This window comes from Puntigrus tetrazona, chromosome 16 (genome assembly GCF_018831695.1).
Source record: "Puntigrus tetrazona isolate hp1 chromosome 16, ASM1883169v1, whole genome shotgun sequence".
Classification (NCBI taxonomy): domain Eukaryota; kingdom Metazoa; phylum Chordata; class Actinopteri; order Cypriniformes; family Cyprinidae; genus Puntigrus; species Puntigrus tetrazona.
In genome coordinates, this window is record NC_056714.1 from 14,568,259 (window position 1) to 14,595,119 (window position 26,861).

General features: G+C 35.3%; 2 protein-coding genes and 1 long non-coding RNA gene across 10 annotated transcripts in view; 1 reads left to right on the top strand and 2 right to left on the bottom strand.

Moving 5' to 3' along the window:
- Window positions 1–55: 55 nt before the first annotated feature.
- Window positions 56–12,984, bottom strand: otoa (otoancorin). Its single transcript, XM_043261481.1, has 30 exons — window positions 12,945–12,984; window positions 11,650–11,739; window positions 11,454–11,548; window positions 10,666–10,687; window positions 10,227–10,263; window positions 9,983–10,112; window positions 9,592–9,660; window positions 8,913–9,103; window positions 8,625–8,788; window positions 8,439–8,516; window positions 8,223–8,347; window positions 7,929–8,071; window positions 7,132–7,240; window positions 6,820–7,038; window positions 6,562–6,723; window positions 6,310–6,450; window positions 6,168–6,223; window positions 5,415–5,535; window positions 5,193–5,311; window positions 4,913–5,048; window positions 4,089–4,282; window positions 3,813–3,903; window positions 3,363–3,528; window positions 3,056–3,243; window positions 2,769–2,921; window positions 2,113–2,255; window positions 1,855–1,991; window positions 1,671–1,768; window positions 730–952; window positions 56–600 (listed from the first exon to the last, which is right to left on the bottom strand). Exons 3-30 carry the CDS (start codon window positions 11,544–11,546, stop codon window positions 521–523), a joined length of 3,588 nt encoding a protein of 1,195 aa, XP_043117416.1. The 5' UTR covers window positions 11,547–11,548; window positions 11,650–11,739; window positions 12,945–12,984; the 3' UTR covers window positions 56–520.
- Window positions 12,985–14,220: 1,236 nt separating this feature from the next.
- Window positions 14,221–15,091, bottom strand: LOC122359961 (RIIa domain-containing protein 1). Of its 2 annotated transcripts, none has more exons than XM_043260210.1 (4): window positions 14,950–15,091; window positions 14,711–14,787; window positions 14,575–14,603; window positions 14,221–14,330 (listed from the first exon to the last, which is right to left on the bottom strand). In XM_043260210.1, the coding sequence occupies exons 1-4, from the start codon at window positions 15,028–15,030 to the stop codon at window positions 14,266–14,268; spliced, it is 252 nt and encodes an 83-aa protein (XP_043116145.1). In that variant the 5' UTR covers window positions 15,031–15,091; the 3' UTR covers window positions 14,221–14,265. The 2 variants fall into 2 exon arrangements, with proteins under 2 accessions (XP_043116145.1, XP_043116144.1); XM_043260209.1 differs by having other exon boundaries at window positions 14,575–14,621.
- Window positions 15,092–15,138: 47 nt separating this feature from the next.
- LOC122359962 overlaps window positions 15,139–26,861 on the top strand; it is a 60,318-nt gene continuing 48,595 nt past the window's right edge. For 3 of the 7 annotated variants that reach the window (XR_006252743.1, XR_006252742.1, XR_006252744.1), the window contains exons 1-2: window positions 17,115–17,671; window positions 21,484–21,658. This is a non-coding gene — a long non-coding RNA (uncharacterized LOC122359962). Of the gene's footprint in view, window positions 15,478–17,114; window positions 17,672–21,483; window positions 21,659–26,861 lie in introns of those variants that run through there. The other 4 variants (XR_006252745.1, XR_006252741.1, XR_006252746.1 and 1 more) reach the window with 4 other exon arrangements.

Genomic DNA, 26,861 nt, shown 5'->3' on the forward strand with positions numbered 1-26,861 from the left:
AAAGTCTCAACCTTGAGTATTCAAATCTCACACTTGCTTTCTGTACAGACAGATCTTTATTAACCTTTATGTTTAGGTATAAATGATTTTAAATAGAACACGACCTCTAATACAAACATTTAACTGCAATTAAATAACTGAAAATAAAACTTCATCTCAGATACACCTTAATGAAGTACACACCGGGTTTACTCACATAAATAATAACATGGAATAATAACAGATGTGCATTTGAAAAAAACCCAAATAGCAATATTATCAAATATAATTTCTCTTTATAGTTAAAGTTAAAGATAGGCTAGACCCGCATTTTGTCAAACCCCCATCTCACCATCTCGTGCTATCTTTGGTTAGGGTCTAATCACTGAGTTTAAATGTGCAATCAGTGACTTAGTGTTAAATAAAGTTTTGAAACGAAGCGATTATAGCATTTCTTAAATCTACTGCTTTGCTGGTTGATCATACATCAGCCTCTGTCATTGGACACATGGCAGGCGGTGGCCTTTGACCTTTCTGCGCCTTAGAGAATGTATCCAAACAACAGCAGTGCAATGGCCTGCATGAGGAGGACACATCCCGCCATGCTCTCTACAGCTGCACCTAGAGTACAAAGACAAAACATATTTGTGTATGTGCATACGATAAAAAAAAAAATAATAATAATAATATATATATATATATATACACATTGAGATTATTAAAAATCATTTGTGGGAGACTATCACTTACCTCCTTTTAGTGGTAGCGTGGCTGATCCGCCTGAGCCGGAGCCGGAGCCTGGACTGGAGATTGAGGTGGCGTTTCCAGTGGACACCTCACTACGTGTAGTTTTTAGCCCCACAGCTTCATCCAGTGCAGCATTTTGATCGACTTTCAGCCCTGAACGCTGAGCCTCTGTTACTGCCGCAGCATTGTCAGGACCCAAAGCCTTCAATTGGCTGACTGACAGTGCCTGATCACAAATGACAAGAGTAACTTTTTCTTTACTTACAGAGCAACTCAATTAAAGGGATACTCAATGCCAAATTGTTTTTAGTTGAGTCAACTTAAGTTTTTTAGTTACTTAATGTTAATTTAAGTGACAATTAAATATTTTAGTTGACTAAACTAAAACTTTTTTCAAGTTAAAACAACTTTTTTTACAGTGCAAAAACCACACAAAGTAAAAATTATTGTAAACAATATGACTAGTTAGTGAATTAATACATTTCAGGTCAAAAGTTTATAGAATCTACAAAATGAAAATTTCACATAAATGATGTTTACATATAGTTCACAAAAGAAAATTATTTATAAATTATTTTTGATTTTTATAAAAATCACCCTGTTCAAATTTTACATCCTCTTAAATTACTAATACAGTGTTCTTGAGAATTTCAGAAGGTTCAAACGATCACCGCTACAGAAGGAAAATCCATATATTAACACCAGAGGGTGAAAACTTTTGAACAGAATGGAGATCTTTCTTATTTTGCCTAAATATATATTTTTTCATTTAGTACTGGCCTTCGAAGGCTGCAGAAGATACTCATGTTTCTCAAGAGACAAAATAAATTTACCCCGATCTTTTTTGAGGAACAGCTCATTATTAAGAATCAAGGATACTCGAGCATAAGAAATTCAGCAAGAATAAAAAACATGAACGTTTGCAAACAAGAGAGTAAACTTACAGCTAAGCGATCCGAGGATATGAGAGGGATGGCGGACGGCTGAATGAATGACAGGACAGATGAATTTAGACTTCCCAGCTCGGCACCACTTAAACCAGCTGGAAATACATTAAATGACAGTCAGCTTGAAATAGTCACGTGTAAATATTTAAGAGTCTATGACTTAGTGTCCTTTGTAGCTCACCGATGATGTTGCCCATAGCGCTGACTTGAGCTTCAGTCCATGTTTGTGACTTTCCAAACACAGCCACAGCTTTTTCCTTCAGACGCTCTCTAATGTTCAAAGGACAAGGAGCACGACCCACCGCCTCTACTGACTCCCTGAGAAACACACGCATGACAGGAAATCACAAGGTATACCGCAGCGTTCCTGTGCTCTAGGGTAAACAGACATTCTTAGATTTGTGAATATGACAATGAATGTGGAAGCGATTTGTCTAACCTGAAGCTGAGGGAATTGAGCTGATCGACCTGGCCAGGCTGCAGACCACAGATAAACTGCCCCAGACCCACCATCTCCAGCTGTCCCAGTCTAGATACATTGATTGCAGCCACCCTTTCAAAGACCTGCCAGACTGATGTCCTCTGCAGAATTCAGCAGTTTCAGTATTTGCTTTTGTATAAGTAAAATTTGTATACATGATATATTCAAAAAAATTAACTGATAAAAAATAAATTAGTTTGTGGTTGCTTTTGTTGTTGTGTTTTTGAAAGAAGTCTTTAATGCTAACTAAGACTGAATTTATTTGATCAAAAATACGATAAAAACAGCAATACTAAATATTCAAAAAATTTCAACTATTTTAAAATTTTATTTATTCCTCTAATGTCAAAACTAAATTTGAAGTGGTCTTTAAACCAGTCTTCAGTGACATGATCCTTTAGAAATCATTCTCATTTGATGATACACCTGTTATCATTATCAATGTTGAAAAAAAGAGAAAATCTGGATTATTTCATAAATACAATTTGCTGATTTTAAAATAGACAGATGTTTTTGTAAACATATTTAGCATTTTAACAGTCAAAAAAAAAAGAAGCGCATACAGTGTGTATGTTTGGTGATTGTGTGTGTGTGTGTGTGTGTGTTTGTATTACCTGCGTCTGGGTAAAGTTGCAGGTGGTCATAGTCTCTAGAGTGTCCAGTGAGGCAATGCTGAGGTTGCTCAGCTCTTCAGCACTGAAGCCCTGGCAGATGCAGCCCAGATCCGCGATCTGAGACTCGTTCCACATGGACACACTCCCCCAAGCCTGACATATAGAAAGACACTAAAGTCAAGTTGTGAAGGTTTTCTTACATTATGTATGTATAGGCTATATTACGATTTAACTTTGCGAAGTGTGTGTGTGTGTGTGTGTGTGTGTGTGTGTGTGTGTGTGTGTACCTCCACAGTTTTGAGTCTGAGTGCAGCCAGTTGTTCTGTGCTGTAGTTGGTTATCTCTCCTAATGTCGGCACACCATCTTTGAAAGCCTGCACAGTCATTTTACTGAACTGGGCTGGACTCCAGTATATGTTCCCCTGTTTGAGATCTTCAATATATATGAGTGTGGGCTCTGTTAGGGAGGGCACCACTGTGTTTATAATTGCCACAGTGAAAGAAAGAAAGAAAAAGAGACAATTGGCATATTGTTAGATCTCACAAAAATATTCTGAATATTCCGGTTGTTTCACAACTCTCTGCCACACATACCTTCACGCCTCCTGCGGTTTTGTAGCGTGCTACTCGTTTTGAGGTCGAAAAGTTTGCGACGAAATGCAGAGAGATCGAACCAAGAGCGGAACTCCTTTGGAGGAGGAACTGCAGGCTGAGTCGGCAAACTATTCATCAGGTCTGACAGATATGACTTTATCCAGCTCTGCAAGAGAGATGAGGGATGGATGGGTAAATTAAAAAGAAATAATTAATAAAATGACAGCCATTTAAAATAAAATTAAGAAAACAATTACTCATTTATTTAATGACAAGTAAAAATACAAATGTAAGATTGTGAATACAAATGTAAGAATTTTAATAATCCTTTATTATTTATTATTTCATTTTGTTTTTAATTATTTTAACATCAGTTAAATTTATGTTACATGAAATAATGTACATTTAATCTGACTTTTTCATAATCTACAGCATTGCTGAGATTCTTACTTTGGGTGGCAGCTTTTCGATGGCTGTGTCATTAAGTAGCAAAAGCGGCCCAAGCCCCCTCATATCTTCCTCTGACCATAAAGTAGGGTCCCTTGTTTAAAGAAAACACATGCAGCACAGACTGAGTGAGAAAAAGAGCGTTCAATGCAAGGAATTTTTCAAATGTTTAAAATGCAGTTGTTTTGAAACCACTGCAGGCACAGTCTCTTTAACAACAAAACAACTAGAAAATGTGGCCTGCCGAGGTGGGCTGTGTGATTTTGCACGCGCTGTTACCCGAAGGTGGTCGTGAGCAGCCTGAACAGATGCTCTCTGTGCTGTTGCTGGATACACTGACAGGAGGCGAGAGCCTGCAGAGTGGAGTTCAGAGCCGCGGGATTCAGAGAGGAAATCCAGACAGGGTCCAGCTCACACAGCAGAGGACCTAGAGTCAAAACCTCCGCCGCAGACAGATCAGACGCATTCTTCTTCTGCACAGATACAGGATGTAGATTAGAACAATGCGTACAGTTCTAGTACGGAAGATTTTTCCTTTTCTGTTGATGTCACATGGTCTGTATTTTCCAATGGATAATGTATAATGTTATAGAAATTATATAATGGATAATGTTAAGCATCAGTCATTTAATATTTTACAGCTTTTTTATTGTTTTTCCACGTATTTATTTTATAAACCTGTGCTTTTCTAAAAGCAAACATTTTAACTTTTAAATTTCAACATGCATGCAAAATGTAAAAAATAATTGTACCTCACTTTACTGCATTTAAAGTTTACATTCTTTAATTCGGCTAAGATGTCGTGCTGTGATTGATTTGGAGAGCGGCAATTTGCATACGTTTGCATTTCCTGCCTCTTGCATTTGCATCGAATGTACAGTAAGTCAATGGAACGAAAAGTGTACTGTGACGCCCATTAAGTCTAACTGGATGTAATGTACGCCATCCAATCAGTTCATGATGGATAAGTCCCACCCTGCATTTTTTCACTTAAATATTCACTTTTACCCAGAAGTGCATCACGTTACAGAACAGAAAAGGTTTGCAAACAGCAGCACGTTAACCCTTTAGATGTGTGTCGGTTATTTTGGACAGGATATTACCAGGCAGCCGATGGCTCTTTTGGTAAGTGCGCTGCGTGCTGGAGAGCTGTTTGGTAGAAAGGACAGGTTGACCTGATTCATCTTCTCCATGAAAGCAGGACACACGGCATCGGACAGGTTTTGAATCTTCTCCACTCTGAATGCGTCGTAACAGAATGGATAGTGTGAGAGGAGACAAGTACAAAATAAAAAACGCGTCTGTCTCAGGATATGATTTAAAGTTAAATTCAATTTGAATGCATTCAACTTTCATGCATATACAGCCCTGTTCTGTTCTTACGGTAGATGGATGAGCAGCACAGCTGGGATGGCCTGGAGCTCAGAGTTTTTAACGTCATTGAAATATCCTGGTCTCTGTTCCTCCAAGCTGGCAAAGAGCTTTTGAGCTGTACAGCGAATCTAAGAATAAAAAGAAGATCATGATGTGAATTTTTGTATATTTGATCATAGAAAAGTTCACACAAGAAGGTGTGTAAATGCATAATGTATACGTGATGTTTACCTGAACCCTGGAGAGCCATGCGCAGGAATTGTTAAGTGTCTGTGCCATTTCCAAAGCATCAGTTCGATTGATTTTTTCAATCATTTCACAAGTGACACCCTGTACAGCCTGACCCAGCTTCCTGTTGACAACACCGAGAGCTTGATCAGGATTACTACACAGATTTTCAGTCTGGACAGTTCAACACTAGCTGTCAAAGTCAAAGATTTCACAGAAAACTGCATAGTGTTCGAGGAATACATATCGCAATTTTTTTGCTTCAGAATGTGATCCAGTCAGAGGCTATGAAATATGTTTCATACTGTAAAATAAATTAACATTTAGACGATAATTTTAGTTTGTCACCCTAGCAATGAAGTACGCATTTCTGCATGAGTTTATTGTGGTCAGAACAACCTAAGTAAGTAATGTGTGTGATCCTTAAGTAGTGGGTGATCCTCAGTCAGCTTGCTGCCCAGTTTTTTTTACAAAGTTGGCAAGTGCATGATGCTCTCATTTTAAGATCTGCCCAAATTTTACAGTCAGCTCTAATGTTAAAAGTCATCTATCTAATTCCAGTCTTTATGCAGACAACATTTATTAAGATGCATTCTGCTTACAAGTTTACATGAGATATTTATCATTGTTTTATTTAGTAGCATTTTCATTTCGTTTTCTTATTCTTAAGGTCTTACCTATCTTATTTAAAAAAATCCTTCTAGGTCTACACAAAGCAGCTGTATTATGTTTCAATCATATACTGTAGAGTCTCACCGTAATTCACTAAGGCTGATCTTATTACCCAAAATCTTCTTCAGAAGGAAAGCTGACTACAAACAGAAATAAGGAATTAGAGAAAAAAACAGACGTAATGGTAATGGGTTTAAATATTTATATTAGTGTCTAGCGCTTATACTTGAGCACGAGTCCATCCGCGTCCCTGCAGCTGATCCACGGAGCTGAGGTCTGCCTTCTCCAGCATGGACAGAGGCACAGAAGAGAGGAGAGAATCTGGCAACCCCTTCACCAGCACAGATGCATTCACATCACGACGGAACTGTGGATTTAATAAAACCAAGACAAGGAGGAGGATCAAGGATGATAGTTAATGGCTTGGTCACTTTTTATTCTTCTTATTTGGAGAAGCTCTTTCTGAATGAACTCTTACCGCTTCCAGTAGTGCTGTTTTTTGTAGGGAGGACATCTTATCACTCATATTGTTCAGGGATGGATTTCCCAGCAGCCCTTCTGCCTTCACATTCTTGAGGACGGAACTGGCCACCCCTCTCACCACCGTACCCAGAGACAACAACTTCTCACCACTTACATTCTACACAAGACAGCATTATCATGAGAACAAAACAATACAAAACAAAAACAAAACAAATATATATATATAAGGGAAAAACCGAGCATAAAATGAAACCTTAGCAGCTTCCAACAGTTTCTTAGCCAGAGTCTTAGCTTGAGCTGGGCTCCAACTGGCCTGACTCAAGCTGGTGAGGGTATTGTTCAGGTCCTCAGAGGTGAAGCGGGACAGACGGGAAAGAGGAAGGGCAGACACGGCGGAGCCCAGAGACAGCAGAAGCTCAGGAGAGGAAGAACTGCCATCATTCAGAATGTTCTGTACTAGCTGTCTTTTCATCTGAGGGAGGGTTGAGTGGAAGAACGAGTTACATCACATTAATTCTACAGAGATTTGGGAGCAACAGAGATTTAATGAAGTGGCAATTCTGACCTTGTCTATTTCAGGGTTGTTACAGGCTTCAATCTGAGACAGCAGTTTTCTACTAAAATTCAGATTCAGAGACTGTGCACCATCAAAGAAACAAGCCAAAGAGCCCAGCCTGTCAAAAAAAAGGAGAAGCTGATGTAACAGAAGTGAATATGTTATCCGTGGAAGCATGTTTCCATATTAGAGTAAATAAACTACAAACATAATGAGACTTTATATTTTGCAGCTCTGTTTCAAACTTTATATTTCATAGTGTGTATTAAAATCTCACAATTCTAATTTTATATATTATAGATACAATGTTATTGTTTGTAAATGCAACTCTGTACTTTGACTAAATACTTTATACTAGGATTTTATTTCTCACAATTTTGAATTTGTTTCTTACAAATGTAACTTTGTCTGATCTTTTTATCATAACTGTAGCATACATTTCACAATAATTTATATCTAGAAATTTTTAATCCGTTTGTTATAATTGATACAATTTAACAATGTGACTTTATATCTTCAAATGTAAACTTTTTGTTCTCATAACTGTGACTTTATATCCCACAATGGAACTTTATATCTCAAAATTGGGATTTCATTTCTTGTAATTGAAAATTAGTCACATTGTGAGTATATATGCAGTATTTAATCACTTTAATTTAATTTAATTTGTATCAATGTAATATTTCATTTATTTTAAACAGAGAGGAAACATGCATTACAGAGGAACCAATGCATTACTGCTGATAAAGATATCTCAAATATCTTTTACCAAACACACTAAAAACACTAATGATGGAAATCCCAACCTGTCCAGGTTTTGAGTGAAATTGTCAGTGCTGGAACACTCTTGTTTTAAACGCTGAAAAAGTGTTCGACCAAGAGCAGGCTGTATTCCGTTAGCATTTTGAAATGATGGAGGAAAATCTGAAGTCCTGAAAAACCCGCATAGCTGAGAAAGAAAAAAAGATTACTCTAGTTATTTGCAGAGCTATAAGCGGTTTCGAATTTACATTTTGTAAATGCTCTGAGAAACAAAAGCGACGAAACAATACACATTTGAACTATGCCACTGATTTGCATATCACAGGTAAGACTCTGACCTCTTCCTTAGGGATGGCCTTTGCTTCTTCTAAAGACAGTCGAGATAGAAAAGGCCCCATCATTGTCAACACCGTAGAGTTCAACCACTGCATTTTGGAAGGGCATATATGGACAGCTGTTGAAGCTAAAAAAAAAGTGTATATTCAATAAAAATAAAATATCAGTAGCTTTTCTTTTTCCAACACTTTGCCATTCCAGACTTCGTTCCCATTTACCATTCATCATTGCATGTTGAGTCCCTTGAGCTCCTGCATTCATCCCAGTCATCTCTGCTCTGACTGATGGGCCATTTTCTAGATTAGTCCAAAAAAGTGATGCCTAGATCAGTATATTATATTATCACATTTTAAATGATCGGGTCTGCTTCGATGATTAAGGCTTGCAGATCACTCAAGACTTACGTATGATAGGTTTTTCCAGTGATCCTGAAGGCTGGGTGCTGAAGGCAGGTGCTTTCAGATGGCATTTAAATTCATTTAACGTAACTCTCTCTTTGATCCACCCTATAACCGTATTTCTCTTTTCCTCAGACAGAACGCTGAACACTTCACCAAACACCTTCATCCTTTAGCATCGTGAGGGAGAAGAGACGACGGACACAAACAAGGAAACAATATTTCACTTCAACACTGAGGACTAAGATAAAGTTGTTTAGTCACTCGAGATTAATTAAAACGAAATACGCTCACGTTTCAGCCAGGTGAGAGCTTTGTGAAAACGCTGGCAACACAAAGCTAGATTGAGGCATTGTTTCTAAGAAGGGTTTAGACGTCCATAAAAGCTTTGTGAGATCTTCTTTACTGAGGTCTGTTCCATTCTGCACGATCGCCATCCAGGAAAGAGGAGCAATGAATGCCTGCATAAAACATCGAGGACCTTCCTAAGTGTGCACAAATGTAAAAATAAATAAATCAAATGAAGAGAGAGAATGAAAAAAACATGCGTTAATTCTGTCTGAACTGTAAAGCACTGAACACCACATAGTTAAGCGCTACCAATATCATATTATTTTATATTATATTTAGTATTAATCTCATTCAAAATGACTTTTTGTTTACATTATATATTTATATGCACTGTATATATATTTATGTGTATATATATATATATATATATATATATATATATATATATATATATATATATATATATATATATATATAAAACAAAGCATATTTTTATATTTTATTCATATAAATTATTATATATAAATATATTTTATATATAACCATAACACATATACAATACATGCATGTGTTTGTATTTATATATACATAATAACTATGTACAGTATACACACATATATTATGTAAACAAAAACTTTTATTTTGTAAGCCATTAATCATTTGCTGGTAGTCAAGCACTAACCGAACTATTCCTCATGAGATCAATCATATGGCCCAAGTTGGTGCAGTTCTGCATCTTCTCAGCAATGTTCTACATGTAATGTAGATTTCCATTCAGGATAAGCATAAAATAAAGACAAAATATATAAATACATATGGGTGTTTCTCCTGCGTATCTCTCTGTATTTAAGCCAAAAACATGTATTTGCCAATAAATGTCCCAAGCCAACCCCCAGCACTTAACTAAATCTGTATTTATTCATTTTAAAAGCTGCAAAACGTTAGTGAGTTAGTAACCCTTCACAAGGGAGTTTGATTGACAAATGAGCTGACTAATCATAATCATAATCATAATCATGACTAATGATGAAGGGGGGCGATCTTATGTGTGTGTTTGAGATATTGAGAGTTACCCAGACTGAGTCCTGTTCCCCTGCTGTTTCATTAATCTTTGGTTTAGGCTGAGAGAGGACAGACTGAGTGAGCGAGGAGAGAAGCTCTGGAAAAATAGAGATGGGGCTCGCCATCATTTGTCCATATGAGCTAAAAGATAAACAAAGAAAATGTAGTTTTCCATGCAATGAAATGTGATCATTAGTATTCAAATATACACCTGGCATATAGTTGCTCTATAACATTAGCTCAATGGCAGTCTACCTGTTCTTTGAATTGTTCATAACAGGCACCTGGTGACCTGAAACAATACAACCACATCATTTAACAAAAGACACAACGCATGACCGAGAAACAAAAGCAGTCTCTATTTTATGACTGGAAACAAAAGGAACAAGCCTTTGCTGGTTCTGTATACTGGTATAGAACAATTGTTATTTTTACTTCATAATATATATTGTATTTACGACGGTAGATTAGTAATACATTTTGTTCAGGTTGTGGCAGAACTGGAATGGATGCGATATGCAAATATATCCTTCACTCCTTGCTTGGACACTTTAATTTGCTTATGGTTTATGCAATATAGCTATTATTTATTACATTTAACACAGGTTTAACAGGTTTAAGTCATTTTGATACCTTGCAAGGCAAAATGTGTTCAAGCTAACAGGTAATGAACATGTAGCTATAAAAAGTTTACCTTTCTTGAAGCATGCGCTCATCTGTCAGGAAACAAAGTAAATGTAAATATTACATTACAAAATAACGTAACGGGAACATGCAGTTTGTTCTGAATATGATTTTTTTTAAATGCCTTAACGTGAATGTTGTTTTACCCTCACATCACTTTCAATATTTAACTATGAAATTCCATTATAAAAAAATATTCATTATTTTCTGTATTAATTTTGTCAAAATAAAATAATTGTAATATTTATTGTACGAAAAATATTTATATATTTTGTTAAGAGCAAAATGTAAATTAATATTCATGTAATAAGTTATGGGATGGACACAAAGAAAAATCATAGTATATATAAACCTATACTTTTTTTGTTTTTCTATGTAAGCGTAATTTTATAAATTGTGTGAACAGTGCAATCTCACAGAAGTTTGTATATACATATATATATATATATATATATATATATTATGAAAAGGCTAATTCGTAGGCATTCCTCAAACCTATATGTTTTTTCATAGGTTTCATACAGATTTCACCACCTGATAAAATATATTCAGTTATACGTCAAAATGCATAAATTTGTACGAGTGACCTAGCTGTAAGATAACGTGTACCTATGTAACTAACCTAAGTTAGCCTTATCAGGACAAAGCCATTTTATTTGTGTCATTTCCACATAACATTACAGAAGTTACACTATTGTTTCAGAAAAATATTTCAGTAGGGTCTGCAGTTAAAGAAACCTGTTTATCTTAGTCCATCACAGCAATTTGTGTTTGAAATCTATTGATCGTGTTAGTTACCAGTTTCTTGGCCATTTCCCTGAAGTCTGCAGGCAGTCTAGGAAATCCTATTATTGACTGGTTGAAGGGCATCTCCTTCATACCCTGTGACATTACTGTAATAACACAGAACATTTATAATGAAATTAGTGACATTTTTGTTAATTGTACACAAATACGTGTCTCTTAAAAAGTGTAAAACTATTAAAGCAGTTACCCGTAGCCCACTGGACTAGAAACGAGAGGATCAGAACCTCCTGTATAACCCCATTTGGCTGTTCCCTGTTCTCTTTCTCCAAATGAGGTTCTATGGACATTCAATGTGGATTTAGAAGATTTCAATAAATTTTCAATAAACACATTGCAATGATCCCAAAAACATTCATATAACCATATTACATTCTAGCTATTATGCGACAGAGGTAAATCACACGAGGACAATACAGACGTATCTGAGGACAATTCCATTCAATTGCCTCAATGTTTGCATATAGTACAAAAACTTTGCATTATTTAAACATGCAAGAGCAAAATGAAAACTGAACTGTAGAACTATATATATATATATATATATATATATATATATATATATATATATATATATATATATATATAATCGCTTATTATGCATGATAATGTTTGCATAGTGATAAAATACATACAAATAACATAAGATAAAATCACCAGTATATAGGTATATTAAAAGCACATTTGCAAAAAAACGGAATACTGTTTTCTTTCTGTTTTGTGGTGTCCCTGACCAATTTGTATCTTATGTTCCAGTGTTACTATGGTTTTTGTAGGCATGCCAGCTGACTAGCGTTCCCTCCATCTACCTGAGAGGATTTGGGATGAGCGCTAGGATACCGCCTGTGCGAGATCACTCTCCCTGGAATACAGGTAGACAAAAACAGCCTTTATTTCTGATCTAGAATAGCTGTATGACAAAGCAAATCTGTACAATGTAACTAATGATTGAATTTCCTTCGATTTGAATAGCTTATTTGTTTTGGTGCTGCGGTATTATGTTGCCTCAAAGAGTATTATCAGTGCATGAACTGAGCATGCATTTATGACAGATTCGACGCAAATGTTTTTATTCGGTCTGACTCAAAGGGAATGAAGCATAGCAAATAAATTACGTTGGTCACCTCAGCTGACATCATTTTAGGGCGTTACGGCAATAGATGTCATGTCGCCACATACACACATTTATTTATTATTTCGACTGCAAACCCCAGAGCAATAACGAACCCTGTCCTATTTATACATTTATTATGTACAAATCATCTAATAAAATGCATTTTATCAAATACTTCTATTGGTGCTAAAAGGATGCTAAATACGATTCTAAATGCCTTAGTTTTACTTTGAAAATATAAAAAGTGACATTTAAATACTTACATTTAAGGGTTCAACATTTAAATATTTATGAAAACAGACATAAACTAAAGCCATTAAATATAACAAGGACTTTTCCGATACAGTTTAAAATGTGATGGAGCCACTCACCGTGATGCGATGATCTTGAGATGATACAAGTGTACTGCAGCTGTTAGTCTGAACGTCTGTTGAACAGGTGCACACTGGGACATCATTTTCCTCTCAACCCCACCCAACACAGAATCTGTCAGGTGTGTCAGCTGTGAAATTACTTGTGTGGGCTTGTGGGATCTTTTCATCGCCTTGCGCTTTTTTTTTTTTTTTAAATAAAAGGTACGAACAGACTTTTCTTATAGTAGTTGAAACTATCATCTTTTGAAACAATACACTAGACTTAACATATATTATAGCTTTTTAAGTGCAAGATGAGTTATGTTGGTTTAGGGGTTAATGAGCTGTTGTACTGTATTAGATAGATTTTACATTGAGAGGACAATTAGTTGAATGAGCAGTAATTTATTTGGTCCCTGGAGGCTTGTTAAATCCAAAAAATCATCCCCCATGAGTAGTGTAAAAAAAAAAACGCTAAACGAATGGCCAAATGTCAAAAACAGCACTAATTTGGACTGTTGAGTTGGATTTTAAGCTAATTTAAGACGAAGCTATGACACAACTGAATGGAAAGCTTAAAATGCTCTAACAGTTTATGCTATAAAACAAAATAGAAATGATATGTGAGGTCTGGACATACTTGAACAGAAAGACCTGCTTAATTCAGCTTAATTTGCCTTTCATCTCTGTGGTCTCATTTAACAAATAAACCTGGACTGTCCTCTCCCCTGATACACACACTAATGATTGCTGATAATAGTATATAACAAAGATGCTTTCATGCTGAAAATCCAGCTTTGATAACAGCAATTAATTACATTTTAAATAGAAATGTAACATATGCAAATATATTTTTTTTTTGCTAACCTTAAAAGGGCAAAAAAATGTTACAGTTCAAAACCTTTTAACAGGTAGGTTTATATATTTATACACGCATACACACACACACACACACATATATATATATATATATATATATATATATATATATATATATATATATATATATATATATATATAGATACATATATATATACATATATATACATATACATAGATATACATATACATATCTATATATAGATATATGATATATATATATATATATGATATAGATATATATCTATATCTATCTGTCTATATATCTCTATCTATCTATCTATCTATCTATCTATATATATATATATATATATATATATATATATATATATATATATATATATATATATATATATATATATGTCCCTCTCACTTCTGACATGCTTTAATATGTAGGATCAAGACAGACACGAAATTCAATTTTTTTCTCTCTTTTATTACAAAACACTATCCACTTTTTTCACTTTTTCTGCATATTCATTTGCTCCTGAATTTTCCTTGGCAATCCTGGGTCGCAGAAGTGATCTGGGGGGAAAAAGATCTTGGCTTTAATTTGGAATTCCACACATAAAAGTACACACTTTTATTTTATTATAAAATCAAATAAGATGTTTATGTTTATTACATTTTACACGGTTCTGTTGTAATATACTCTCCACCATATTTTGAAGAAAAATAAACCGTTTAATCTAAGCAGACTTGCATTCTAAATGAAAGCAGTTTGGCAAAAAAATACTAAGCGGTTTGCAAGAAAGTTTTACCTATTTACCTGCGGCAAATTCACGAATATCTGTAGGCCTGTTTAGAAACACACCCCTGTTAAAAAGAGACACACATAGAGAGAACTGATTCATACAAACAGGTTGTGTGAGGTTGATGGAGACTTATAGAATATAAGGACTGACCTTAAGAAGCCGCTCAGTAACATTTCCACCTCCGGATGAGTCGTTAAATATTTTTCATTAGCTATCCGTGTCTTGACCTGGAGCATAATTTAGGTTTTGCTTTAGGAAAATCAAATTAATCATATTTCCCATACAATTCATTTAATAAATGCTCACTCTTTAGAGGCTCGTTCATAGAACTTCATAAAGCGCCAAAACATTTTAAGCATAATAACTTTAAGCAGAAGAAAATGAAATACCTTAAACTGATGCAGCTTCTCCTGCTGCTCTGGACTTAAAGCGCCCAAATCGACTTTTTCCAGAGTGTTTCTCTCCGCCATCTCTGCGTCTCTGCGCCGGCGTCACTAAGCACCTGATGTTGACGTGCGTCACGCATTCAGTTGCTAAGCAACAAACGTACGCTTCCGTATGCACACATTTTATAAAAAAGTCGCTCGGGTACATTTATGTTCATAACATCAAATTCACAATTTTTTTTTAATTATTATTGTATCAGCTTTCACATTACTAGAATTTTTGCTAACGCGATGTTCAAACTAGATTGTGTTTAACGTTATACAGGAGTTTTATGCAAACATGAATACATCAGTCATAAATATCTGCGTTTATGGGCTCACGTCTCAGTGAGCTACGATGGATTATAGCCTATAATTTATGATGAAATGTTTATTTCCTCATATAACCCATGGGAACAGATGACAGCACGGAGCCGTTGAGAATCTAAACTACAAACAGACACAGATAGCGCGCGAAGCTGGTGCTCACCGGTAAGTGAGATTCATTTTAACGATATTACTTAGCTATATATCTATACAGAAAGAAGAAAGAGTCGTTATCGTCAATTCAAAGAAATGTTTCAAAGTAACTTACATCCTATAACACAAGGATTAAATAAGAGCTACAAGGATGGAAAACCGTAAAAATAAACAAGAAAGTCTCTATAAAACAAGATTAAGATTAAGATAAGCAAGATTTAAACAACTTGCAACATGAGCTTTACCATTACACTTTGTAGACACAGTAACATCATGTCGTAACTATGTGAAAAACAGTAACATGTGACAGCCAGGGAGCTATTATACATTCTGGGAGAAAATACAAAGTAAATTGTTTATTTTGTATTATCCTACATTATGTATATTAACGGTCGCATTCAATGAAACCATATTTAAACCATATTCCATATATTGCCTCGATGTTTTTATATAATACATTTCAGGTCATGGAAACTATACTGAGTCAGTTGCGTTGTTGGCGATGGTGAAATTAATACCAACATTAAAAAGTTTCACAGGATTATGAACTTATTGCCTGAAAGTGATGTTTTTTTATTTTCCCTTTCTCTGCGAAGGACTATGTAGATGTATTTTCCCTGATATAGCCAAGTTGTCTATCAATTCTGATCATTTGTATTCAGCCTGTGTGCTCATACGTCACTGCCTTCATCATAATTTATACATTTTATTATTATATTTAACCTATAGAATATGTACGGTTATGTTTAGATTTTTATTTATGTATATATTATCATTATTAATATAAACATTTTTTGAACATATACAGTACTGTGCAAAAGTTTTAGGCAGGTGTGACAAAATGCTGTAAACAAATGCTTCCAGAAATATAAATAATGATTTAATTAAAACTAATCAAAAATCTAAAATCAAATCTAGTGACCACCCTTGCCTTCAAAACAGCAGCAATTCTTCTAGGTGCACTTGGCAGTTTTTGAAGGAACTCGACTGGCAGGTTGTTCCAAACATCTTGGAGGACTAACCACAGATCCTCTGTGAATGTAGGCTTTCTCACATCCTTCTGTCTCTTCATGTAGTCCCAGACACACTCAATGATGTTGAAATCAGGGCTCTGTGGTCGCCATGCCATCACTTCCAGTACTTCTTCTTCTTCTTTAAACTGAAGATAGTTCTTAATGATTATGGCTGTATGTTTGGGGTAGTTGTCCCGCCTCCCTGAAGGTACTGCACGATGGATAAGTGTCTGCCTGTATTTCTCAGCATTGAGAGTCCGAAACGTTTAAGGAACCTCCACCATGCTTCACTGTTGCCTGCAGACACTCATTATGGTACTGCTCTCCAGCCTTCTTTTTCAAAAGAGCTTGAACAGCACATCTTGAAACCTCAGTCTCTTGTAGGATCATATTTTGCATTGCTAGAAAATAGAACATAGTGTTTTATGCATATTGCTTTAATGCAATACCTGCTTGTCGTGTAGATGAGGAACGCCAAAAGGACATTAATGCAATATGTATTAAATACCTGTTGTGTCCTGCAGATAAGGACAGCCAAAATGACTAGGCTTAGAGCAAAAGTGGCAGCAACAGCAACGGCACAATCTGCAGACAACAATTTGTCACCAAAATATTAATGCATTGAGAAGAAAATATTTTAACATTTGCTTTAGAATAATTGATTTATGAACCATGCCTGCACTAATAGTAACTACAAGGTAAAAAAGGCCACCTGTCAAAACTATAGTACTATATTTCTAATCTAGTGATAATAATAATAATAATAGATTATACAGAGTATATTAAATCTGTTTATATATCATCTCTTTTACTTAAAGCAAGTTCCCTGTTGCTAGCAGCAATGTTTTTCTCCACAACTTTAGTTTAGCTTCCTCATTAGGGATCTATTTCCTGTTTACATTTTTTAAGAGATTACTAAAAGTTCTCTTAGTTTAGTGCAGTTTTTGGTTGTGTGCTCAGATCTGTTTCCTCTTTGAGATTGCACAACTGAGTTTTGACACTGACACTGGATTAAGGAGTGTCTTGCAAAACAGGAATTTCTTCTTGAACTTATTTTTTGCAGTCTGTAGTTCCATAACCTCGACCAACTAGGCTAATTATTACTACTGATACTACTACTACTGATTGCTACTGATATCCTTTCATTTTGCGTGGAATTTCTGAACAGCAACCATAACAGACGGTGAAGCCTGGTAAGAAAACGTTTGCATGCGATTTGCAGAAAGCTCAATTGTCCTGCATGTATATTTTGATGCTAAAGTCAAACTGTTTGGCAATGTCTTTGAAAGAGTAGCCCTACATTTTACCGTTTATCATACCATACTTTAACTAATGAGACAGTAGTAAACTTGTAAAAGGTTACTCCAAATGCTAGCTATTTGTTCATTATTATTTATTTTATGGACTATACTTACAGTGTTGCCTCACTGATGAATCACTATTGTTGGCATCAGAAGACATATCTGTAAATGCAATTATATTACAAACATTCAGCATTTGGATTAGCAAGTTCTTTCTACTTTTTTTCCCTACCACCATTTCCTGAAGGCACATTCGCTGCACATTCCAACACTGGACTATACATTTGAGGTTATTTCATTCCAGCATGTTTCAAAAGTAATAGTTAATAACATGATTAATGATGTTAAAGGTTATTAATGATGTTTAATACCTGGCAGCTTTGTGTTAAGAACTGGATTGCTGGTGAAATTTGTGCCTAAAAAAAAAAAAAGAGATGCCGCTGTTATCTTATTTATGCATAGTTTTTGTATATCTTTTGTTATTGGTGTGAACAAAAAGCAAAGTGATAAAAAAAAGTCGAGGAGTACTCACAAGAACATGTGAGGTGATTGGTATACGTCTACAAGAGATTAAAAAGCATTAATATGTGCAATCCTTAAAATAAAGAGCAGTAAATCTGTTCTGAAAAGATAAATAGCCAAATTGCCAAATTAACTCACTGGACAAGAGATGTGGCATTTGACTAAAGCTGCACAGTAAGTCACACTTATTCCTCGATTAGTTACGTTTTTGAAGGGATGAGAAAAGTGAGCAATCCTTCTATCTAGGATTGCAGTGAATTGCTAGTAGAGAAATGTGAGACATTTAGTAATCATGGTAAAACTTTCACAACTTTACATTTTGCTTGTTTTCACTAATGTCTAGTACAAGACAAAACAAAACATTTTTAACAGTGACAAATGGTAACACAAAACACAGAAAATGGCTCATATTAAACTAGTGGTATAATCTAAATCAAATCTAGATGGCAGTTATCGCATATTATGGAACATTTTGATGTAATGCATAGAACATGAAACCTAATGGCCACTTGGTGTTATAGTGGCCATTTTAAAAAGAACACATCACAAAACTACGACGATAGTGACCTCTTGTGGTTAAATAACACATAAAATAACATTAAATTACATTAAATAAAAGTAATTTATCGCACAGGGAAATACATAACATTCTCATATTTAAAAAGTTCAAGTTAATCGTGGCCTTTTTAGAGATATTTACATCAAGGGTCCACTCCGCGTCGCACGCGGGGTCCTGCGCGTTCACGGCTACAGCGTCAGGAAGCTCGAAGTCATAGGATGAGTCTTCTCTCCGGATACCGACACACGTTTCACCTGCTGCGCGATATTCATGCAAATTAATTACATCTGTCTGTCGTAATCCCCGCATTAAAACCGGTCTTAGTGCTCAGCGTCAACTTTACTCTTTGGCTACTTTATAGAATGACAGATACATAAAGATCCCACCTGCTCGGACTGAGCTAACCTGACAAAATGCCTGACAAAATGAAAGCAAACTATATTTTTGAATGAAACCTTTTCCCATGTACGTCATATAGAATTCTAATAACTCAAATAGCTCATCGATAGCCTATTTCGTTTCGCTTATGTGCATAACATGCATTTTCGTTAACTATGGCAATGGGAAAGCTTACCTTGGAGTGACTTTATCTCGACGAGTGAAACGCACGAAAAAAAGGCAAGAAATGATATCGCGGAACGCATGATGTTGCTGCATTAGCGGCTTTGGCTGAATGAAAGTGTATCGCCAAGCGCGTGCCCAGCTAAGTCCCCAGCTGGAGTGCACGCCTCCCGTCCGCACGACGTTCGAGGCGCTGAAGTTATTATGGAGGACGCTGTTTGTGCATGCAGATATATTTATTGATATGGGCGGGATCGGCATATGACGCTACGAGCCATGTTTCCCCTTCGTACACTGCGCTTTGGAGTTTTGAAAACCTGGAAAGGTTGCGCAGTTACTTCCCGTCGCGTGCACGCGCTCTCAAGTGGCCAAGACAACATGTGTGGGTATTTGGACAAAGCCATGGTTACCATGGATAATATAGTTAAAAACGTGCGAACCACAAATTAACCATGGCATTGCTACACTAACCATATAGTTTAACCGTATATTTGTTCTGTAGAGGCAATAGCAGTAACAGTTGCCAATGATAAAAAAAAAAATTATGAGGTGCAACTAAAAGACATGTTTTCATGTTTCAATCTTAGCTGGCCAGCATATGCAAGGGTTTCCCAACTCAGTTTATTACATGCCCTCTCAACAATGGCAGATCAGGTACCACTAAAAAGAACATGTCAGCCAATGTATAGTATTGCTTGTGGGCACTGAAAGATGTAGGGATGTGTTTCAAACTGATCCGGCATGAATGGTCTGTGACAAAGTCCACAACAAGCTGACTGGCTGGTCTTAGTCAATTTACCTGTCAGTCAGATGGCCTCTTTCGAGCAGGCTGTCACTGGTCAGGCAAAGGACTGACCGCACAAGGTCCTTAAGTGCTGTGGAGAAGATTCACATGGCATTGCCTTAGACAACCACTCTGATAAAAACCTGATCAAAATCTTTTTTAATAAATCTCTTTGTGAAATACAGCACTGCTGGGTTAAAGTAAAAATATAGTTCATTTCTATGAATTATTTGTAGGTTGTTATAAATACAGGTTTGTTTAAACAAAACATTACTAAGTGTAAATAGGAAGGGAATTACTAGCGCTTTATATATTAAATATTTTTATATAAAATACAGGAATATAAATATATAAATGTATATACATGTAAATATTTTCAAAATACATACTGTATGACTTTTCATATATACATAATAAATATACACAGTACACATACATTTCGTCATAGTTATAAAATTCGTCATAGTTATTAGTATTAGTCATTAGTCTGACATCAGTTAAAATGGTCACACTTCAGCAGTTAGTTACTAACAGCCGACTGGGTATGAGTAGGTCATTTCTATTGTCAGCAAACGTGACACATAAAACACTTTCAAAATGCAAATAAACCAATAGGCTGAACCCAGTCTGGAATAAATGCTGTAATAATGCTACTCATTCACACACTGACACACTCAGAATTGCACTACTTGCCAAATAAAGTCATAATGTATTGCCTTGATGGTTGTTTACATACAAGGAATTCATTTTTGTATAATATTCCAACGCAATCATTGAGGTGTTAGCCTTGTGGTAGAAATATTATGATTTGTTCTGTCACTATCCCTGGGGCTAACATGATTCCTCAAATTTGAAGTCTGAAGGGAACTGTAATTGGTATAATGTAACTACTTTCAGCTAATGAATTACAAACACAGATTATAAGGAAGAGAAATATACACTCAATAGAAGTCAGATGTATAAAAACCCTATGTATAAAAATCACGTTTGAGCCTGCTGGAAAGTACCTTCCTCTGGCAGGGGGGAGGTAACAAGGCAAGAACGTTTAGCAAGTTCTTATTGTCTGATGAAGGCCTTGAAAATTGCAGAAATGTCTGGGGTTTTTTGTTTTTTTAAAGAAACTTTCATTGTTTTTTGTTTTGTTTTGTTTTTTTGAGGACCAACATTTATTTTGTAGCACTTATCTGACCGTGAAAACAATTATTACAGATGTATGTTCTCTTAACTAGGCTATATTAAAGCTATGGTCTAATTCTGTCACTGATGTGTAATTTTCAGGAACACACGCTGGTGTTTATCGCTGGACTTGGAACCGTGTCAGCTGTCGCAGTAATGTTGCAACAGAACTGCAAACCTGTACACATGAAAAGTGAAGAAAACGAGGCTTTTTTACTATGCTGTTTAGAACAAGAAATCCGTGGCCTGCGCTTGTCTGAAAATGTACACCAGCTTGGTAAGACATTTAATATTTGACTTGACAAACATAGGTGTACCTAAGTATTCAATATACAGCTACTGTACGTCTGTGTATTAGTAACAGGTCAGCACATGAATCAATCGTTTTCAAGTTCATATAGTAAACATTTGCAGGATTCCACAGACATTTACATTGTAAGGAAATCTTTTTTTACTATTTTAAGTTGCTTATACTAAATGGCCAAAAATAGAGTTATTTATTGTTTATTTGTTATGTGACTAAGTTATGTGGCACATGATCTGTTCTCACTTAAATGCTGAGTGAATGCTGGCTTACTTTGTAAAATGAGTTAACTTTGTAAAAGACAGAAAGTGCCATTAGAAAACTTGAGAAGGTTATGTACAACCATGCAGTTTATCAACAGTTAACTTTGAAAAAGTGAACATAACACAAAATCACAAAATCAATGAGGAAAATATCTAACATTTTGTTCCACAGAAAAAAAGTCATACAATGTGCACAAAAGCAATTTGATTTACCTTTTTAGGGTATTGCTGTGGATATAATGCACAAAGTTTACTTTTAATGAGCAAAACCGTTGCCAAGATAATAGACTTACTTCCATTTTGTTTAGAAAATGAAAACGCACTTACTAAGGGCTCTAGATTATTGTGACCAATACATAGGTTAACACCAGGAAATGCGGTTGAGGGGTTTCCACTGAAAAAGGTTTGCTTGTTAAGAGAAGTAACATTAGAGTTGAAGGTTGCGTGGTTATAGAAGTTACAGAAACAAGGTGGCAATCATTCAGATTTATTCAAAGTCATTGTTTCCTGTGAGTGGCTGCAATATTTATTCTGTTATTATGGCAGCCTCTGCATACCCTAAGATATGCAGAAAAATCATGTGCATGAGGGATTGCAAGCAGTCCAGTAGTATAGTGACGTTTGTCTATTGCTATTGTGACAAAATAAGAAACTATATGTTTCAGTATTGAAGGCCTGTCATATTCCTTGCTATATTGAGCATGCATGTAGAGTCATGTGAATTGTCACTACAATTTTTAACAAAATAAACTTTTACTGTAAGTTGATCTTTTGTTGCTGCTGGTAAATAGAACTATTTTCAGGCGTTCTGATCATCTGATCAACGGTTTCACGGCAAAAAACATCCGAGTAGATTCCTGAAGATCGTAAAACGCGCTAGTGAAACTGTAGCTGGCTCTTGTCATTGCTGTCTGCAGGTTGTGTTGACAGGCTCGAAACCTTTAAAGACCACTTTAATGACAGACAGACACAACTGTCTTTAGGATGACAACCACTTACGGTTTTGGTCAGTGTTAAGGGTTAGTGGTTAGTCAACGCTTTCACAGAGCAGCTCTCGTCCTCTCATCTGCTGTGCATTAAAAAATGATCTGAAGTGTAAAAAAATTAATCAGACACACACCTGAAAAGTTTTTTTTAGTATTTTATTAGCAGAAATCCCCTACAAATATTTTGCACCCAGGCACAAAGGGTTCTTAAAAGAGGTTAAAGTGTTTAAAAGGCAGTAGTTGCAATGAGCATAGTGGTTCTGCGTAATATAATATTGCTAAACATCATTTATGACACACTGATACAAATATAAGCAAACATAGAAGTGCCCACTTCCTTTACCACAAAGTCACAGTGGGCACTGTATTAATATAAATCAATGGCACAATCAAACACTGATTCAACAGATTTCATTTTGCTTCCACAGCAGCAGTTTACAGGAAATACTTGCCCTGGACACACGGTTACTTTTATGTTCATATGTCCACACACATTTTTTGCTCACTATAGTGCCATGCAATGCACCAAGTTCCTTCCCACAGACTGACTGAGCCAGTGACAGATATATCAATAGTTTTACTAGAACTTAGACGTATGAAGTTACATTATAACTTAGTTATGTATAGTTTTATTTGCATATGCATATGTAGTTATGTATACTAAATGTGGCTATTTGCATAGCAGGCACATAATATGTAGTATATATATATATATATATATATATATATATATATATATATATATATATAATATATATAGGTCTAAAATACATAATAAAATAGTATAATTATATAGCTTCATTTCAGGTTTAGTTAAGAGTCACAATCGATTTAGTTAAAAATACAATCATAAAATCAAAAGACTAAGTGTAGCATCATTCTTTACGCTAAAAACCAGCCTAGATGTGGTTAGGACCTCGTTATATAAAAGATAAGAGCATAGCGAACGACTGAAGACTGAAGATCGCCCAGGTGCAATGATTGAGTGTTTCCTGTGGTTAAATCAACAGGAAAAGCTATTAGCTGTACTCACCGCTGTTTGTACTGTAATTCACTGCTTACCATAATGTCACACATTTCAAAAGATAAGGATAATAAGATAATGATTTGAACTATTCTGACATCATAACAGCAGTATTTTATAAAATAGCAAGCATACATACCATAGTCAGATTATATTTTCAGCAGAACCTTGCCCGCTAAGAACATATCCTGACCTATAAGCACAAAATTACACAAATATTAAAAGACAAATATTACACAAAGGCATGTGTTCAGTTTATTCACGGTAGTTTTTAAGTCGAGCTTACCCTTGTTTTTTCAGATAAAGCACAGCAAGGAGAATAATCGCCAACCCCACAAAGGCACCCACTCCAATATATACATAAACACTCCAGTTAGAAAAGCTCACTAGGAATCAAACAAACATTAAGCACAACAGAAAGGTGTTAGAGTATAAAAACACTAGATTATAGGCTTTTCAACATTAGATCCTGCTGACTTTCATTGTATAGACAAAAAAAAAAGACATTGTTCAGAATTTATTCTTAAACGCTTCACTGAAGAAAAAGTCAGGTTTGGAATTGTAAACAATTTTAACATTAAAATATGTGTGATTGTAAAGTCATGATATACAGCGTGCTTCTGTAGAAGATACAAGTGACTGATTTAAGAGAAAAAAAAAGTTAAACAGAGGCAGAATTCCGGTGGAAAACCAGACTCACCGTAAATTCGAAAATAGAAAACAAAAATTCCATTCTATTGCTTTGAAATGCTTTGACATTCTATGAGCTAATGAATCATATAAGCTGCGTAATCAAATGGCTTTATCCACACTTGCAAACTACTTCTAGATTTAAATATTTAGCTAAATCTTTCGCAGATTTTTCACAAATTCACATGAAGGGAATGAATAGGAAAAAGTCAATAAAATGCATACAGTCACTGCTGCATACCATTATGACTTAAAGCTGGTGTTTGATTGTGCCGTGGCCAAGCTGTTTCTATTCTAAAAAATCTACAAAAAGCCTATTTTGCCAACAGAAAAGACTGGCAACCTTTTATTTCAAAACCTTCGTGTTATGAGCATAAATTAGCGCTGTAATAGAAGCAGCTGGCCTTACCTTCAGGAAGTGTAGTAGGATGAGATGCATCACCTGCAACACAGTCATTTCATTTGTTATGCGTACTAGGCAATGCAAGTGTTTTGTTCCAATCAATTTACATTACTGTAGGTGCATTTAAGATGCTTGCTTCAACATTTACAGGTTAAAAAAGTATGACAAACTGTATTGCACTCTTCTATAGCAACTTCTTCACCAGGTAATACGTATTCTATTGTCAGTGCAGGCACATTTATAAATATTATCTAGTCAGTAAATCCAGTATATAGCAGTAAATGCATTACTTACATGAGCACTGCAGCTTTTCATTGATCTACACAATAAATGAAAAGAGAAAGCATGAAGCAAATCAATGCTATTAAATTAAATACCTAGCGGTAGATAAAAGCTAAAACACATCAGCAATATTAAACTTACATTAGTGTGAGGGCAGATGAGCAGGCATTCAAATCTTTCAGGACACGTCTGTAAGACGGCTGCATTCACTGTCAAATTTACAATTGGGAATATATACACCTTTTTCCCTTCAGCATCAGAAATCCCTGCCACTTTTTCCTGATCAAGGGAGCAAGAAAAAAAATAATAAAGTAAGTTAGGAAAGGTTAAGGTTAAACATTTGTATACTAGTGCTGTCAAAAGATTTATTGTGATTAATCGCATCCAAAATATGTTTTTGTTAATATAATATATGTGTGTATGTGTGTGCACTGTGTATATTTATTATGTACACAGGTGCCTCTCAATAAATTAGAATGTAGTGGAAAAGTTGACTAATTCACTATCTCAACATATTAGAATACTTCATGAGACCAATAAAAAACATTTTTAGTTAATTGTTGGTCATCTGGAAAGTACGGGGGGTTATTATAGGGAAAAAAGGGAAATTTTTGTTGAAATGTAATTTTTTCCCTTTAATAACCCCCCGTTTATTATAGGGGGAAAAAAAAGACATTTCAACAAAATAAGAAAACTCAACATTCATCCTGTTCAAAAGCATCAGTGAATGTTTGAACCTTTTTTAATAGATGTGTTTGAGTCTATGAGTGTTGGACTATATGTTAACTTCTTTTGTGCAAGGACAGTACTAATATATATAAAAAAAATAACACGCGTTGTGTATAATCCGTTATTTTGTTAAGATTTTTCACATTTTGACAGATTCTGCAAGGGGTGTATATAAAAACTGGCCTTGTCAGTGATAACTCCATGCGTTCGATATAATGCAGAAACGCAGATTTTGACAAAATTATTCATATCACTGTTTACTAAAGACAAAAAAAAATGTGTACATCGACAAGCCATTGGGTCTCGCAGTCATAGATGTCCTCCGGAAATTCATAGGGCATGTTAAAGTTGAACTGTCCATCACTCAGCCTCTCCCCTTTGCACTGCAGCTCATCAGACTCTACCGATGACAACACGATACATAACAGCAGAGCCACAACTGAAAGAGACATGCACCAAACAATCAGAATATTAGGTATACGTGCATATAATACATTTTAACATACGCAATACATTTTAACAACATTTTGATATATAAAGTTAATAAAACATTTATGTGTCCTCTTGATTGGGCTACTGGCCAACAGAAGAAACAAAACCTTATTGTTGATTTATTATTGCATTTGATTAGCTTATTCTATATTTACATAAACGTTGTGGCTTTAATTGTACTATAACTTTAAAAATCTCGGAAGTCACATGTTGCATCATACGATTACTGCAGCCAATCACAAAAAAAAAAAATTACATCACAGGAAATGATAACGCCACATACGCCACAACAACACTCAGCTAGCTA